The sequence below is a fragment of the Arvicola amphibius genome, chromosome 12, assembly GCF_903992535.2.
Source record: "Arvicola amphibius chromosome 12, mArvAmp1.2, whole genome shotgun sequence".
NCBI classification, from domain to species: domain Eukaryota; kingdom Metazoa; phylum Chordata; class Mammalia; order Rodentia; family Cricetidae; genus Arvicola; species Arvicola amphibius.
Genome location: NC_052058.2, coordinates 20,806,612 through 20,819,052, shown reverse-complemented (window position 1 = coordinate 20,819,052; position 12,441 = coordinate 20,806,612). Strand labels below are relative to the sequence as shown.

General features: G+C 38.7%; 1 protein-coding gene across 1 annotated transcript; it reads left to right on the top strand.

The window, feature by feature from the left end:
- Positions 1–11,154: 11,154 nt before the first annotated feature.
- Positions 11,155–12,077, top strand: LOC119827058 (olfactory receptor 10J3-like). Its single transcript, XM_038348516.2, is given in 2 exon segments — positions 11,155–11,991; positions 11,994–12,077. Coding segments are annotated over 2 exon segments (921 nt in total).
- Positions 12,078–12,441: the final 364 nt, after the last annotated feature.

Below are 12,441 nucleotides of genomic sequence, written 5' to 3'. Positions count from 1 at the left end.
TCACAGAAATCTGAAGGGGTTACAGTATGAGCCTCTGTGGCAGCTTGACAGAATAGTGTCTAATTCATCATGTCAAGAATCATAATAGTCTCTTTCAATTCTCAGAGTAGGGAACTTGAACGAAGGGACGTCTCTCTCTCTCCTTGGAATATACTCTTGTCTGTATGGAATAAAGTGCACCTGCTGGGCCACAAGATATTAGTGGTAGAATTGTTTGCATTGGGCTCATTTGAGAACCTTTTCTTTTTCTTCCTCTTGCTCATAACTGATAGTGTCATGGCTTACTCAGGAAATGGGTTAAAGTGGTAGATATGCAATGCCTTTCCAACACATTTATCTCATTTGATACAGTGACAAATTAACCAGAATATGCTTGTGAATCACCAAACTCTCTGTTTAATGGTATTATAAAAACACTAATGCCAAGATTCCATTTTTTTGCTTTCTTTCTCTCTCTCATCTCTCTGTCTCTGCCTCTCTCTCCCTCTCTCCCTCCCTCCCTCCCTCCCTTCCTTCTTCCCTCCCTCTTTTCCTTCTTCCCTCACTCTTCTTCCTCTTTTTTCCTTGCTCTGTGGACCAGACTGGCCTTGAACTCAGAGATCAGCCTGCTTCTGCCTCTGCATCCTGAGTGCTGGGATTAAATGTGTGGGCCACCACTACCTGGCAAGATTCCATTTCTTAATGTGACATTCAAGAGCCTTCAGCAGAACTCTGCTTGATAGCTATGGATAGGCATCAGTTCAGAAACACTGACAAGTCATATCCGGAAGTTAAGTGTATCTTAAAATCTGCCACTTTGATGAGTGGATAGATACAGTTCTTTAGGTAGGGCTACAAAAATCATTTATAACATGTTTGCATCAGTGTCATAAGAGAAATACTCAAGAAGATATGGTCTCCAGGAATTCTGGGAATATGAACTGACTCTAAAAGGAGATGTAGGTGAGAGGTAATGGCAATTCAAGTCAGGATTTAGTTCATCAATACTAGAGGTTAAAAATTGTTATGATTATTCAAAGATCCATTTTCCATTCTCTTTTTTCTCTCAGTTTATCATAATCAAGAAAATAGCATCGAAGGGTTCTGTAAGCAAATAACGATTTCCTATTTCCAATATTTTAACTAACTAAATATACTCTACATCTGCTAGGTGCATGGTGCCACTTGATTTATTGATATCTTGCTCTTCCTATAAAGTTCAGGCAGTTTCTTTATGGCTACCTCACACATATTTAACCATAGTCTTCAGAGAATTTGGAGGCCTAAAAATATGAGCCTATTTCCACCTTGACCAAAGGTCAGAGAATTGGGACTTACATCTAGTTCCTTCAAGGTTATTGTGCTTCTGTCTCAAAGAACCTACCTAGATTTAGAGCAGAGAGTTCAAAACTCTCTCAAGGTTATTGTCAACACTTGCCAGACCTTGTACTTCAGGAATAGAGAAGTAGATGTGTTTATACCTCAAACAAAAGTCTAAGGATCCTACTTAGGCTTCAGTTCACTTAAGGAGGTCACTTTGGATTCTACCCAGGGAGTGGTTTGCCTACAGAATGTTTTGGTCTAGGGTATGAGCATGATTTGTTTTGTTCTAGCAATCAAATGTTTAACTATGGACACAGCCCGCGACCTTCCATTTCTATGTTCATTTCTTTGTATCATGTTAATGTGTCTTTTGTCTTACTCCTACTTTTGGGGGGTCAAGGGTATTTTAAGTGGGCAAAATTTCAGTACTAACTGGAATTTCCTACCGATACTATTCTATATGTTTCTCCATTTTATTTTTCTTTTGTGTCTTCATATTCATTATTAATATTTTCTAAATCCCCAAACCTCTACAAGAGGTATTTTGTTGATGCTAATTCCTGACAAATGGCACCAAAATGTGGGCCTGACTGGTGAACCCCAAAACTCACAGAAGTGTGGACAGGTGTACAAGGGCATATGTATAGGACTCTGCTAGAAATATGCACCACAGGTGGAGAGGTGAGTAATGAGCACTCAAAAATAAATAGTAGATAATAAAAACTGAAAGAGAAAGGCAGGGCAAAAAATCGGGAGTAAACTGTAAATATGAGACAAGGAAATAGTATTCAACTATCTGTACAGTCGCTTAGATGTATTTTGATAACCAGAGGAGCTAAAATGAAGCAGAAACAAAGGCAGAAATTTTTGGAGTTTGCAAATATTATATTCCTACCCCCACCCTGGCAGTGTATCTGCCACCAAAATAAGGCCTTGCCTTCTCCCCTGCAAGTGGCAGTACTTTGGTCACCTAGCCACAACCTTTATTGCTACTGGGCTGGTGAAAAGAATGAGGGGAGTATGACATTTGACCTAGCAATGGCCTAGATTACTGAGGAGATTGTGGCAGTCCTTGCACACTCACTGCAGCCAGCTGAGTCTGACCCATGTTGTGTGGTGGAGCCAGGAAAAGATTCCTGGGAATTTATCTAGTGCCAGGTTCTTTGCTAGCCCCATAATGGCTCCCTCAATCAAGATAACTCTTTCCTTGCTCTCATCTCTGTCCTTCCTCCATCTTGACTATCCCATTCCCTCAAGTTCTCCTCCCCACTCCCCTTTTCCCCTTGTCCTCCCCTTTTGCCCTCCCTACTCCCTCCACCCCCAAACTCCCAATTTTTCTGGTGATCTTGTCTGTTTCCCCTTTCCAGGTGGAGCTATATATGTTTTTCTTAGGGTTCACCTTGTTTCTTAGCAATTCTAGGATCATGAACTATAGGCTCAATATCCCTTGCTTTATAGCTAGTATCCACTTATGAGTAAGTACATACCATGTTCATCTTTCTGGGTCTGGGTTACCTCACTCAGGATGGTGTTTTCTAGTTCTATCCATTTCTATGCAAATTTCAAGATGTCATTGTTTTGGTTTTTTTCCACTGTGTAGTACTCCATTGTATAAATTTGCCATATTTTCTTTATTCATTCTTTGGTTGAGGGTCATCTAGGTTGTTTCTAGGTTCTGGCTATTACAAACTGCTATGAACATAGTTGAACAATTGTCCTTGTAGTATGATTGAGCATCTCTTGGGTATATGCCCAAGAGTAGTATTGCTGGGTCCTGAGATAGGTTGATTCCTAATTTCCTAAAAAACTGTCATGCTGATTTCCAAAGTGGTTGTACAAGTTTGCATTCTCACCAGCAATGGATGAGTGTTCCCCTTACTCCATATCCTCTCCAGCATAAGCTATCATTGCTGTTTTTGATCTTAGTCATTCTGACTGGTATAAGATGATATCTCAGAGTTGTTTTGATTTTTATGTCCCTGATGGCTAAGGATGTTGAATATTTCCTTAAGTATCTTTTGGCCATTTGAGATTCTTCTGTTGAGAATTCTCTGTTTAGTTCTCTACCCCGTTTTTAATTGGGTTATTTGGAATTTTGATGTCTAATTTCTTGAGTTCTCTATGTATTTTGGAGATAAATCCTCTGTCTGAAGTGGGGTTCGTGAAGATCTTTTCCCATTCAGTAGGCTGCCTTTTTGTCTTATAGACTGTCCTTTGCTTTACAGAAGCTTCTCGGTTCCAAGAGGTCTTATTTATATATTGTTGCTCTCAGTGTCTGTGCTACTGGAGTTATTTTTAGGAAGTGGTCTCCTGTGCCCATGCATTGAAGGCAATTTTCCACTTTCTCTTCTTTCAGGTTTAGTGTGGTCAGATTTATATTGAGGTCTTTAATCCATGTGGACTTGAGTTTTGTGCATGGTGATAGATATGGATCTATCTATCAAAAACACCATTTGTTGAAGATGCTTTCTTTTTTTCCATTGTGTATTTTTAGCTTCTTTGTCAAAAATCAGCTATTCATAGGTGTGTGGATTAATAGCTGGGTCTTTGATTCAATTCCATTGGTCATTGTCTCTGTTTTTATGCCAATACCACACTGTTTTGATTACTGTAGCTCTATAATAGAGCTTTGTGTTAGGGATGGTGATACCTCCAGAAGTTTCTTTACTGTACAGGATTTTTTTTTTTTTGCTATCCTGAGTTTTTTTGTTTTTCCATATGAAGCTGAGTATTGTTCTTTCAAGGTCTGTGAAGAATTGTGTTGGGATTTTGATGGGGATTACATTGAATCTATAGATTGCCTTTGGTAGGATTGCCATTTTTATTATGTTTACCCTACCTATCCAAGAACATAGAAGATCTTTCCATTTTCTGGTATCTTCTTCAGTTTCTTTCTTTAAACACTTAAAGTTCTTGGCAAATAGGTCTTTCACTTCTTTGATTAATGTTACCCCAAAATTTCTTATGCTATTTGTGGCTAAGGTGAAAGGTGATGTTTCTCTGAATTCTTTCTCAGCTTCTTTACGATTTGCATATAGGAGGGTTACTGATTTTTTTTTAGTTGATCTTGTATCTTGCCACATTACTGAAGGTATTTATCAGCCGTAGGAGTGCTCTTGTAGAGTTTTTTTTTTTTTTTTTTTTTTTTTGGTTCACATATATACTTTCATATCATCAGCAAATAACAAAAGTTTGATTTCTTCCTTTTCAATTTGGATCCTCTTGATCTTCTTTTGTTGACTTATTGCTATAGCCAGAACTTCAAGAACTATGATAAACAGATATGGAGAGAAAAAAAATAAAATACTATTTAAAGCTCGAGAAGACCTGTTCTAAGTTCTAACTTTGCATGCTTGCAATCTGTGCGCAGGTTGATCAGCAGAAGATGAGAGCTGATGGGTTCTGGGCGTTGGTGTACAATCTGTCCAAACCAATAACTGACTCCTCAACTGAGCATCCACAGGAAAAACCTTGTGAGGGAAGCTGAAAATGGCAACAGCAATGCCAACCAACAATGGTGATGGTGGCAAGCAACTAAGAAGGCCTAAGCATTCATACACCTCAGTGTCTCCTCACAGACCGAAGAGCGGACAAGGGCACACAGCACTGAGATATTATAACATGAAACAAAATCCAGAAGAGCTACAACATGTTCAGTTGACATGAAAAAGCAATCATTTCATATTTTATACCTCATATATAATGTGTCTGCAATGATTGTTAGAATAGCTAGTTCTAGGTGCAATAAGATAACAAAATGTGCAGGAGTGGAAAAGTTTTCATATGACGGTGATGACAATTAAATTAGAAGTATAAGATCCTTGCACAAAATGAGTAAAGAATTAAATATATGCAAAACTGTCTCAAATTCTGAGGGTATAAAACACAGTAAACTTTTTTAGGTTATGGAAAGTTGAACGTAGTATATGAAAAATAATCTGGTTAGACTGAGATACAAGGTCAATTTGAGCAGAAGGCCTCAGAATGAGTGTAGTTTGTGAGGTAATCAGTGCCGAGGTAAGTGAAAAAAAATAAAAGGTTTAATTCAGGGACAGACTAATGAGTTCACCCAGAGATTTTAAAATTGATTTTAGTGTCAAAGCATCAGAGGTCACCCGTGTGTGTGTGTGTGTGTGTGTGTGTGTGTGTGTGTGTGTACACCGCTCAAAGGAATCCTTGCTCAAGCCCTACTAGGTAACTGGTTGGCTTCTTAGAATTCATAAGGCCATCTGTTGGTACTAGAGAATTGGGCTGAAAACAAGGCATAGATCCCAATAAGGACCCCATCGTCTTCCTGAAGGAAAACTTTCACCTTCAGGTGAAAGCCTCTTCACCCCAGAGACTGTTCTTAATACCTCAGTCAGATGGGTTTTCCCCTGTGTTATACTGATTAGAAAATGAGCTGTTTCAGTAACAAGGTCTCAGGGTACTTTGTTGTTTGTATTTTGACTTCTGTCGCTCTCCATTGGGGAGACAAAGTGTCACTTTGGAGACACTTAACAATTGGGACAGTGGTTTAATATCTTATTGAGAGTCCCAGGTCATATTACTTCTAACTATCCCACCACTGATTTACTGCACCAAGTTGGACTGCATGTCTTTTAGAACTTGCTGTCCTTCACTTTGATCTCAGACACAGAAAGAGTGAGCTCAGCGTTTTCTCTGTCTTTAGTGGTTGTTTTTATTTATGACATTCTCAGGGGTGGTCAGAGAGTGGTCAGCAAAGAAGAGGTAGGATTAAACCAGAACTTGCATATAAGACACTAGTGCCTCTGTTAACATGAAATTCATAGACAATTCTGCATCCTGAAGTTTAGGAATGGTTGGATTTATAATGATATTATGAAGGGCATTGACTAAAACCTAGAAATCATTTTATAATCCAGTAAGATCTGCAACCTATTATTTCAGGTGGTCACATTTCCAGGGTGGTGGACGGACCTCACCTGTGAGCAGAGCCTTGCGAAACCTGGAAGGAAGAGGATACCTGGTGAGTCTGATTTCCCTTAGTATTTAGGGTGGGACACCTCACTGGAGGACATGTTCAGATGTCACACAGACAGGTGAATTCTGTAGGAGATGGGTAACACCACCACTTATGCGGGAGAATATGATTCCTTGGAATTTGGGAATCTAGATGAATCATTAAATAATATGGAGGTGTGAAATAAAACCCACTAAGGGCCTTTAATTGGCTCATATTCTAAAGACTCTTCAAGGATGTAATATTCTAGCATATGAAGACCACCATGGCCATTTTTTTCTCCCTATCACTAACATAGTCCTTTTTTGTGACCTTTGAACGTAATGAATTGCAGAAGAAATTATTTTGATAAATAAAATAAAAATATGTTTTGGACATAGCAACCAAAATGCATAGGAGACATTAAAAATTCAGCAGTAAAGAAAACAAGAGGCCATGAATTAGAGGTAGAGTGAGGAGAGGTATGTGAGTAGGTTTGAAGGCACGGAAGTGAAGGGAGAAATATCACAGTTAAATTATAACCTCAAAAATATACGAAAAATTTACAAAGTTCATGAAGAAACAGAATACAATTTTTCTTTACAAAAACTTGAAAATATTTTGTTCACATAATATTGGACCATGGGAAAGCCTTGCTTCTACCCTTTGTTGTTTATTTGATAGAAAGAAAAGGTAACACAAAATTCAGACTCACAGACACTTTCTGAGTTTGGTGGTTTCTTGCCATCTTTACATTACTTCCTATTTTTCCTCTTTTCTTTCCCTCCTCATCTAAATGTCCCAGACACCAGTTATATACTTTTATTCTTGCCAATGCATTTAATGTATCATCCTGTCCTCTGTTCTTTTCTGATTATTGTGTCTCCTGGAGTCTACTACATATTTGTCCTGGAATAGAGTCTTTAAAGACGTTAATAGTTTACAATTAATTAATGGAGTCACAGAAAATGGAAGCAGGGATACTCGAGGTCATAGGCACAAATGAGGTTTTTCACTAAACAAATGGGAGTAATTTTAGAAATAGCATGCATGAATTTCAGTGTATACACATGCAATGAGACTGATTTATTGCTGATAGTTTCCAAACTTTAATCCTTAATTCAACAAGGGATCTGGGAGCCACTGAAACATATTCTTACCTGTTTTAATTAGGTTATTCTGGTCCAAGGGAAAAATAAAATGAAGGGCATCCCCACTGAAAGGATTAAAGCAAAGCTAAAACTTTCTCACTTACTCTATACTGTAGTGAGGAAGCATATGTGCATACATTTGATTGTTGAACCTTTGGAGAGGATTTTTTTCTTTCCTTTTCATTCTTCTCTCATACATTGCATCCCGAATTCAGTTTTCCCTCTCTCCACTCTTCCCAGTCTTCCTCTCCACTTCTCTCCTCCAGATTCACTCCTCCACTATTTCTGTTTCTTTTTTTTTAAAGAACACGTCTCCCAGGAATATAAACCCAACAAGAAATAAAAAGTTACAATAAAACTTGGCACAAACTCTTGTATATAAACTGCATGAGGCAACCCAGTAGGAGGAAAGGAGTCCCAAGAGCAGACAAGAGTCAGAGACACTCCACTCCTACTGTTAGGAGTCCCACAAAAATATCCAGCTACACAACCATACCTATATGCAGAGGTCCTAACTCATACCCATACATAGTACATGATTGTTGTTTTAGTCTCTGTGATTCCCTATGAGCCCTGGTGAGTTGATTCAGTGAGCTATGTTCTTAGGGTGTCCTACAACCCTTACCTTGCCTCTTCTGTGGGGTTTCCCTGGCTCTGCCTAGTGTTTATGGCCCTCTGCATCTGCTTCCATCAGTTGCTGAATGACGCTTCTCTGATGACAAATGGGCTAGGTACTAGTCTATGAGTATAGCAAGATATCATTAATAATAATTTTATTGATTTTTTTCCCTAACTGTGTTTAGTTCTACTCTGGGTCTCTGGGCTCTCCAGCCTCTGGTTGCTGGTCATCCAGTCAGTCAGACATGGGTTCCCTTTTGAGATGTGGGTGATACAGAAAGGGTTGTATTAAAAAATTATATTCTGTATTCTGTGTTTGTATGTAAATGGTGTGAGTGTGTGTGTGTGTGTGTGTTTCTATGTGTGTGTAGGTGCATGTGCTGTGCATGTATGTTCAGGTCAGATGACAATTTTGTGGAGTTAATTCTCTCCTTTTACCATTATATGGGGTCAGGGATTATATTCAGGTGGCCACATTTGCACGGTTAGTGCATTAATCAATGAACCATCTCCTAGCCCCATAAAAGTTTAATTTTTTCACTATGAAAAAGTCCTATGTGTACACGGGAGAGAAATGATAAAACTCATAAGTCAAGTTTAAGATATTAAAATGATTGTTTACAAATCCCTGAATTTTTAATTAAATCTCCTACCTCCAAGTCTACCATAAAGCATTCTGGCTCATTACAAAGAAATCTCCACTAATAAAATTCCCATTTTTAAGGGCTTCCTGTGTGTAAAGCACCAGATCAGATTCTTCACCAACATTAACCTGGTTAATGTCCATGGCAGCTTTCTGCTATATTACTATAATCAGTTCTCAAGTGAATTTGAATATTATGCTTAAAAGCTTAAGAAACAATTTTAGAATTTATGCAGGAGTATTTAATGACCAAATCTTTTGGAAAAACATGATTGAAGCATTCAGGAGCAAGATGTGAGCTTTGATCAACCAAATGAGGAAAATGGGTTTAGGGACAATGGTAACAACACAGGAAATGATAACAGATGTCAGTTGTTGAGTGTTGGTGAGAAGTAGAAAGAAGAAGTGGGTGGAGACAGGAAAGAGACCTTTAGGAGATATTGCCTTGGGGTGAATGAAGAAATGAAAGGGAAACAATTCAACAGACTCTTGACTTTCTAGCTTGGCTAAGGGAACAAGGTTAGATTTCTCCCAGTAGAGTCTTCTATGCTGAGATCATTATGGGAAGACATAAAGTATAGATCGGCTAGCTCCTTTCTCCACCAAATACATCATAGAATGAAGAAATGAAATGAATATAGGACAATGTTTTTTTTTTCTGTGATTAAATAAATTTTCCCTTTCTGGTGCTCATTTCCTCATTGAAAGGAAAATTCCAAGCTCATTTATGCTCATTCCTTCTTGGGACTAGATCTCAAGAATTCCTATACTACCTTACAGAAACCTTGTTTTGTGGTGTGAGAGGATAGTTATGGCAGGATCTCTGGGAAGACAAGCAGTAAGCATGCAACTTTTTCTATTTTTCAGAATGACAGTGGGTGATGGGCACCAGGTTTATCAAGACAACAAAGACTAGGATGGGATTCTGTAGAGAACAAATCCTAAGATCTTTGTAGGGAACTTGCCATTAACTGCAGCCGATACAATGAAAAAAATACCAATCTATGATAGGTTTTATCATTCACTAGATAAGTGTTCACTTGATTTCGGGTGTCATAATTCAGGATGTGTTGGGGAAGAACTAAAGAGCTGGTCATATTTAATATCTCAACTGCTTTTCCCATGACCTAGATCTACTTCTTCAATACCAACAAGCTGTGTCCTGATTTCTTTAAACAGCTTTATCATGAAATGAAAGCAAAACAGTTTTACCAAAAGATAATGGATACCTACTAAAGGGGGTGTATTTGGTATGTACATGTGACCAGCTGGCCATAGGCAATCATTCATATCTTAACCACCACCAAGTAAAGGCATAGTTATCACCTTAAAGGACTTCCCATGCTCCTTGATGTTTGTTCCCCACCTTTTGTAGTAAGACAGTTAACATGAGATCAATACCTTCAAAAAATTTTAAGTTGACACCGAAATATTATCAACTATATGCATTGTTCTGTAGGGATGCTATGACAACCTGTTTTTTGTTGTATTACTGAAATGCTATAGCAGTTGAATTACCACTCCATAATTCCTTGGTCTTATCCTCTGGCAAATACCATTCTTTGTTTTTATCACTTGACCCTTTAAAACCTCATATAAATGAAACCACTCAGTATTTGTTCTTCCGTGAGTCATCCATTTAATTTGCAATATAATGATAATACATATTTATCCATTACCTATTTAACTTGCAATGTGATGATAATACATATTTATCCATTATATCACAAATGCGGTATTTAATTCCTGTCATGCTGAATAACGTTCTGTTCTAAATGTATGTCAGGTTTTCATTTCTCAAGCTTACGTCTAGGGACATCTAAATTGTTTCCATAAGTTGTCACATAGGCACTGAGCCACAGTAACCACAAATGTGCAAGAGTCTGATGCTTAAAAGTTTTGTTTCCAATTAAGGTGTGCAGAAAGTTGCTCAGTATCACTAGTCATAAGGGAAATGCAAACCTACAGCATAAGGAGATACTTGATAACAGCAAGGAGATTTGATGTTAAAAACCTATCGTGAAGATATAGCAAGAGTTGGGAGTGGTTGGGAAAAGCTGGAAATCTTGTATATTGGTGGGAACATAAAATGATGAAGTCAATATGGAAAAAAGATCATTAAAACTTAAAGATAGAACTATCAAATGCTTCAGCAATCCAATTTTCTGGCTACAGTGTTGAAAAATTGAAATCAGGTCACTGTCTCTACAAGTCCCCTTTAACTTGACTTTACATATTATTTCTTTCTCTGCCCTGTATCCAAGGATCCTCCTCTAACTACTCTACAGTCCCAGGGAAGAGGATGGGCACAGGGAAAAACTGCACATGGCACCAGTAGCTGAGTTCTGATGACATAGCCCAGCCTGGGCAGGACCTGCTCCTTACTAAGGATCTTGGCCCTGCCTACTCTATTTTGTGCTTGACTCTCCATACATTTCTTTCCTTTGTCAAGCTCCCTGAAGCCTCCATTTCCCTCCATGCCAAAGAACTCCACCTTTGTGACTGAGTTCTTCTTTGAAGGCTTCTCCAGTTTCGGTTGGCAACACAGGCTTGTCTTCTTTATTGTTTTCCTGACATTGTACCTTCTGACTCTGTCAGGCAACGTGATCATCGTGACTATTATCCGCCTTGACCGTCGTCTCCACACACCCATGTACTTTTTTCTGAGCATGCTCTCCATCTCTGAGACTTTTTACACTGTTGCCATTATTCCTCGTATGCTCTCTGGCCTCCTTTATCCCTACCAGGCCATAGATATCCAAGGCTGTGCAACCCAGCTCTTCTGTTATCTAACTTTTGGCATCAACAACTGTTTTCTCCTCACAGCAATGGGTTATGACCGCTATGTGGCCATCTGCAATCCTCTGAGGTATTCAGTCATCATGGGTAAGAAGGCTTGTATCCACTTGGCATCTGGATCACTGGGAATTGGTCTAGGCATGGCTATTATCCAGGTTACATCAGTGTTTGGCCTGCCCTTCTGTGATGACTTTGTTATTGCTCATTTCTTCTGTGATGTGAGACCTCTGCTGAAGCTGGCCTGCACAGATACCACTATCAATGAGATTATCAACTTTGTTGTCAGTGTCTGTGTCCTTGTCTTACCCATGGGCCTTGTCTTCATCTCTTATGTTGTCATCATCTCCACCATCCTTAAGATTGCCTCAGCTGAAGGTCGGAAAAAGGCCTTTGCCACCTGTGCCTCCCACCTCACAGTGGTCGTCATCCACTATGGATGTGCCTCAATCATCTACCTCAAACCCAAATCCCAGAGTTCCCTTGCGCAGGACAGACTCATCTCAGTGACTTACACTGTCATCACTCCTCTGCTCAACCCAGTGGTATACAGTTTGAGAAACAAGGAGGTCAAAGAGGCTCTACGAAAGGCCATTTGTCTTAGACCCTTTTCCTCTCAATAAGATATTTTTGGAAGATGTTTGTTTTATGCTATAGGTATAAGTTTATTGTTTTGCTCTTCCAATAATGTTTTTATGTATAAAGTCAAAAAATCAAATTCAGTAGGATTGATAAAACAGGAACCACTTTCTTGGGTAGTGACTTTTATGTGGGTCCTACTCAAAGCATATATGGAAGTGTGTGATATAAAACTTGATCACCTGTGCTATTCACTCCTCCATGACTTTATTCTCATTTTTGTGGGACTGGGGGAATTTTAACAAAGATTTTGGTTATTTACACAAACAAATAAGGACTCAAAGTCTAGCTGTATCCTAAATGATTTTGAACATTTAGCGTCTTGACAA